The sequence below is a fragment of the Mastomys coucha genome, unplaced genomic scaffold, assembly GCF_008632895.1.
Source record: "Mastomys coucha isolate ucsf_1 unplaced genomic scaffold, UCSF_Mcou_1 pScaffold18, whole genome shotgun sequence".
In the NCBI taxonomy this organism is placed as follows: Eukaryota; Metazoa; Chordata; class Mammalia; order Rodentia; family Muridae; genus Mastomys; species Mastomys coucha.
In genome coordinates this window covers 115,628,750-115,634,749 of record NW_022196900.1, presented here as the reverse complement: position 1 = coordinate 115,634,749, position 6,000 = coordinate 115,628,750, and the positions used below count along the sequence as shown (strand labels likewise).

General features: G+C 51.1%; 1 protein-coding gene across 1 annotated transcript in view; it reads left to right on the top strand.

Moving 5' to 3' along the window:
- The first annotated feature begins 695 nt into the window (after positions 1 to 695).
- The window catches only part of Samd11 (sterile alpha motif domain containing 11), an 18,320-nt gene continuing 13,015 nt past the window's right edge, over positions 696 to 6,000 (top strand). Inside the window, exons 1-2 of the mRNA XM_031379885.1 lie at positions 696 to 1,683; positions 2,704 to 2,795. Of these exons, the coding sequence (XP_031235745.1) occupies positions 1,167 to 1,683; positions 2,704 to 2,795 (609 nt within the window). The 5' untranslated portion in view covers positions 696 to 1,166. The remainder of the gene's footprint in view (positions 1,684 to 2,703; positions 2,796 to 6,000) is intronic.

Here is a 6,000-nt window from a genome sequence, read left to right as displayed (position 1 = left end):
TAATCTGCTTCCTTCAAGATACCAAGGTGAACACAGATGTGGGTCAGGTCCCTCTTTCCCCGATTTGGGGCTCTTAGGATAAAAAATGTGTTGGTGTGCACACTTGTTGAGCCAACTGCCACCTCCACCTACTACCACCCTGATTTTATTAAGACCTCCCCCTCTCTCCCATTCTATGCCCTGGGGGTAGGCATCAAAGTCTAAACAGATGTGTGTCAACCAAATGCAAAATGAGAAAAACAATCTATAAGTGTGATCAAGAGAACCAACTTCGTGAGAAATGGGTAGTGAAAGAAAACTGACAGAGAACTGTTGTTCTTAAAAACAAACTCAAACCCTTCACAATCGAAACACAGACCTTGCAGATGCATAGAGACATTATAAGGGAAAGGTTCACACTCAAGGGGAAATGGGACCATCCCAGCTCCATTTCAGCGAAAGGCCACTCACCTATCCTTCAAGCTACCCCCACTTTCCTTTAGACTCACAGTTGGGGTTTTGCACTCAGTACCCACACCTTAGGGTCTCCTTTCCTCCAATCCACTGGGGGGGTGTGAAATCCAGGGGCTGCAGCCTTGTCCCGCTATCTCCATCCCATCAGGGTCCAGTCGGCCTTCACGCACCCCCCGCCGGAGCCCGCGCCCGACCGCCGCGCCAGGGCGGTTAAAATGGGCCAACTTGTGGCGGCGGCGGCGGCGGCGGCGGCGGCGGCGGCGGCGGCGGCGGCGGCGGAGAGTCTTCCAAGTCCTACGGTCAACGCCGGTGTGCGCCGGGGCAGCTGTGGGGCGGGGAAAGGCGGGGCTGAGGCTTAGAACGCCCGGCTGGACTACGAGCACGACTGGAGTCTGCAACTTCTCACTGCCCGGCTCAGCCCAGTTCTGAGGCAAGGACTCAGCTGGACTTCGGACGCTCTGCAGAAACCTAGGACTCGGGAACTGAGGCCCAAGTTCTTTGGCAGTTCCAAGAGCACCATGCCTCGGGCGGTCGAAGCAAAGCTCACCAGCTAGACAACCGTCCAGCAAGGCGGCCGCATCAGTTGCGAGCACTGAAGCACAGTCCCGGCCGAGTGAGTGCGTAGGCAGGCTCCATCCAGGGCTTCCCTGACCAAGACCCAACTCTAACCAAAATAAATTGAACAACCAACAGAAAACCTCCATCTGAGTGCCATGCCAGCAGTGAAAAAAGAGCTCCCGGGCCGCGAGGACCTGGCCCTGGCCCTGGCTACCTTCCACCCGACCCTGGCCGCACTCCCTCTGCCACCACTGCCCGCCTACTTGGCGCCACTGCCGGCTGCAGCAGCCCTGCCCTCGGCCGCTTCTCTGCCGGCCTCAGCCTCCAGCTACGAGGCAATGTTGGCTCCTTCACTCTGCCCCGCGCGGGCTTACCTAAATCTGCAGGAGACCGCGCCTCATCTCTACTTACCCAGAGACCCGCTGGCCTTCCAGTACTTCTCAGCCACAGCAGCCGCGGCACCGGATTTCCAGCCGCTGATAGACAATGGTGAGCCGTGTATCGAGGTGGAGTGCGGTGACAATCGCGCGCTGCTCTACGTACGCAAACTCTGCCAGGGCAGCAAGGGCCCGTCCATCCGCCACAGGGGCGAGTGGCTCACACCCAACGAGTTCCAATTCGTCAGCGGCCGCGAGACGGCCAAGGACTGGAAGCGCAGCATCCGCCACAAAGGTGGGGGCTCGAGCAACCGCGTTCCCTGGGTTCCCCAGGTTCCTCATTCTGACACCTGGGACACCTAGCATTAGCCAAGAGGAGGCGCTGCAGTTACAGGGCTAGCGCGGGGGATACCCTTCTCCACCCCATCCCCGCCCCACCTGGCCACCCACCCATGCACGGGCGACTTAGTGGACACAGCACAGCAGAGGTCTCAGACTCTGCGATCCCTTCAGCCCAAGCAACAGCGCGCTGGGGTTCCGGGTTATCCACGAATCTGCAGATCTCTAGCTCGGAAGGTTCGCGAGGCCTGAAGGCAGGGAAGTTTATGGGAATTCAGGAGAGGCCATGGGAGGGACGCCTCTTCTGCCAGGAACCGCTGGCTCAGCGCCAGTAGAGGAGTGGTGGGGCGCACTTGCGACAAGGGTGCGCTAATGGAGTGCGTGCTACTGGAGGCTGTGTGGGCAGTTGGGGGACAACGGAACCTAAGTACATTGGCGGTACTGCCAGCCACAGCCTGTTGGACTGTGGGTCCAAAGGTGCGATGTGGAGGCTTCTGAGGTAGATGTAGTAACTGCTGGGGCTGAACTAAAAAAGTTAGGGACCAGATTGCATTCGGTTTAGGGGGTCACGCCCCTCAAGAGGTCTGCCTCTTCCTGAGAGGAAGGGAATGGAGAAGCAGGCCAGATTCCCTCCACAGCTCTTACCTCATCGGGGCTCAACCCACCTAGCCCTACTGGGTTTCCTTGGGACCAGCTTGGAGAGGTTGGACAGATGGGGAACGGGGTACTCCCTTGGTCCTTGGCGGGGACACTCGCTCAGAATTTGAGCCCCCACATTTCCTAAGCAGCCGCCGCAAGGGTGGAATAGAATTGCGTGTGAGAGATTGAACAATAGTGGATGTGAGAGATTGTGAATTTCGTGTGCCTTGGGGGTAGGAGGGAGGTCTGGCCTTGGACTGACTATGTCCCTAAAAAGGACGCTAATGCTACCTGCACCTGGTCTCTCCCTCACATATTCTGCTCGGTCTCCTGGCAGGGAAAAGCCTGAAGACGCTTATGTCCAAGGGGATCCTGCAAGTGCACCCCCCAATCTGCGATTGTCCAGGCTGTAGAATATCTTCGCCTGTGGTGAGATATGGGATAAGCCGGAGCTTGTTGGGCAGAAGGGCTGGGTTTCTGCTTCAAAACTGGTGACTATGTTGTCTGGGACTGAGATTCCTAACTTCAGCCATACAGACATGCTAGAGGAAGCTGAGAAAAGTAAATTAGAGCAGTGGGTTACTTTGCACTCTCGCAGACTCTTCCTTGGAAAGGGAAGGGATCCCAGGTGCAGAAGCCCCTCCCAGGTTGGATACAAGGTGTGTGTGTGTGTGTGTGTGTGTGTGTGTGTGTGTTTTTAAAGATGAATTTATATTTTATAAAGTGTATATCTGTTTGGCGTGTATGTACAGCACATGCATGCCTGGTGCCTATGAAACCAGAAGAGGGCATCAGATGCCTTGGAACTAGAATTACATACAGCATTACGGCGCCATATAGATGCTTTGAAACAAAACTCCAGTCCTCTGCAAGAGCAGCAAGTATTCTTAAACACTGAGTCACCTCTTTCCAGTTCTTCTACCCTTGGAACTGTTTCTACTTAGATCATAGGAATGGTCCATAGCCATGTTCCTGGATCATGTCATTCAACTTAGGCTTTTGGGACCCTCTTTGCCCAGATGTGGAGTTTACCAAATCATCTGGGAGTGATGCTGATTGTGGAGCCGTGCTCATTCTGAGGCATGACAGTACTGACTTGCTTTGACTGTGATCTGGAGTAGGTCCAGGCTTCTGTGTGAGCAACCTGTGTCTCGAGTGCTGAGTTGGAATCCTGCTCAGCATGAGCCTAAATGTCTGAGAGACCTGAGAGAATAGCCTGGTCAGGGCAGAATCTTTGTTGTATAGGTATCTAGTGAGCTGAAGTTAGGGACTGGTTAGAGATTCCCACCAAAGGTAGACAACATATTGATATGAAGAACAAGAGAGATTAGGGATCAATCATACATGCCCTCATGCAAGAAGGGTTTGAGGGATTCATTTGAAAAAGAAGTTACTTCAAGAAAGGGAATTAAGTTAAAGAACCTGGAAGAGGGCAATAGGGGTCTTTGTGCTGAACTAGGGCTGTACCTGGCTTTACCCAGCATCCTCTTTGCAGGGTCAGAGTGAGACAGAGATGCCCTGATAGGACCCAATTGACCACCTCTTCTACCTTAAGTTTGTTTCATTTGGGTTAGTGGTAAGGTAGTGGGCTCCTTGTGGGCCCTGAAGGGCATGCTGGAAAACTCGTGCATGTGGAGCAGGTGAAGAGGATCAACATGCCTACTCCACCAGATCTAATATAGGCCAATAGCCTCAGGCTATCACACATACTAGGTTCACACAACATGTAGGTTAAATACAGATATCATTAGCTGATGGGACCAAAACTCTCTACTGCTACACCCCACAGATAGCTAGTACAATAGAGGGGTCCTCATTAGGCTTATAGGGCTGTTTTCTGTTTGGGTGGAAGGAACCATGCTGCTTACAAACCAATGCCGGTTGAGCAACCACCTAAGACTGGGAAATAAGTAGCCAGGTCCCTCCCTCACTTCAAGTGGGAAATCTGCAACTTTGAGAGGAATGGGCCTACTGCTTATCTAGGGCCCCCAATACCTACCATGCATGGGAGACAACTCCCACCTGAGGCTACCTTTCCTAACACTTCTTTTTTTTTTAAAGATTTATTTATTGTTTATTTATTATAAGTACACTGTAGTTGTCCTCAGACGCACCAGAAGAGGGCGTCAGATCTCAGTATGGGTGGTTGTGAGCCACCATGTGGTTGCTGGGACCCGAACTCATGACCTTTAGAAGAGCAACCAGTGCTCTTATCCGCTGAGCCATCTCACCAGCCCTCCTAACACTTCTTAGAAAAACTTTCCCACCTTTCTCACACAATTCCCTTACCGCACAATTATGACCACACATATGTATCAGTGTCACAGATATTCCAGTAGTTGAATACAGTGTGCACATGAATCAGAGTCCCTGAGCAATGGCACTGTATGAAAATGACTAGCTCTTAGTTAGGAGCCAAGGTTTCAGCTCTGTTAAGTAGTAGAGTTGGCTAACATTTCCAGTATATAAAGGAAGCTATGTCCTTGGGTAATATCAAGATGGTCATCTGGATCCTTGGTACCAGTTTTCATTGGTCATCCCCAAAGTACCACCCAAGATCAACCCCTCATACCCTTAGAATATGGAGGGGCCAGGTAGGTAGGTTCCTGTGCCCAGCTTTGTGTACCATGGGGCTGAGGATGGCAATAGCCAACTGGCTCTGGCTCCCTTTCAAGTGGCAATCTCATGGTCCTTGAGTCCCTTTCTTCCCAATGTATGGAAAACAGAAAGAAATGCTTCTTTTTCTTATTGAAAGACAAGCAAGAGTTCATAGAAATGATTCCCTATGCCTGTGGGATAACAGATTCCTGGGACACAAGCCTGATATATATAGGGTCTGTAGGATGAAGCCCAGCCATAATGGAACGGCTTCCCCACTGCAATCTTACCTTAGCTTTGCTGTTCCTAGAACAGTGCAGGACAAAAACCAGATAGATTTTAAACAGGGCCATAGAAATAACACTCTTGTCCTGAGGGCAGTCCTGGGCCATAGGATTCATACCACTAACTTTGTACTATAGGGTCTATATCACCTGCTATGGAAAGTGCCCCAGGGCAGGCCCTAGAAGATTCCTGAGTGAAGATGAGGCAGAGACTGTGGCTCCCAGAGCCCAAAGTGGGATACTGTACAGACAGACAAGACATTTATCTGGAAATGATAACCATTAGATGTCAGAAGATGTGCCTCTGTATTGGAGAACATGACTAAGGGTAGCAGCCCAAATGAGTACTGGATAACTTAGGGACAGGAAGTTTAAGATTCCCTGAGCTCATTCATGTGATGAGGACCTCTCCTTCTGGCAATGGCAAGGAGTAAGGATGTCAGAGGAAATCTTGGAGACTGGAAAATAAGATAGAATTGGATACTTTTGTTGTTGGTGGTGGTGGTTTTTTGTTCTGTTTTGTTTCATGTTTTCAGTTTTGTTTTGTTTTGTTTTGTTGAGTCAGCCTGTTTCTGTGTAGCCCTGGCTGTTATCGAATTTACCCTGTAGACCAGGCTGGCCTTGAACTTAGAAATCTGCCTGCCTCTGTCTCCAAAGTGCTGGGATTAAAAGCGTGCACCTGGCAAAATTGGATATTCTTAAGGCTTGTACTACTCAGAGCCAGAGGCCTGTTATTAAATAAGAAAAAGCCT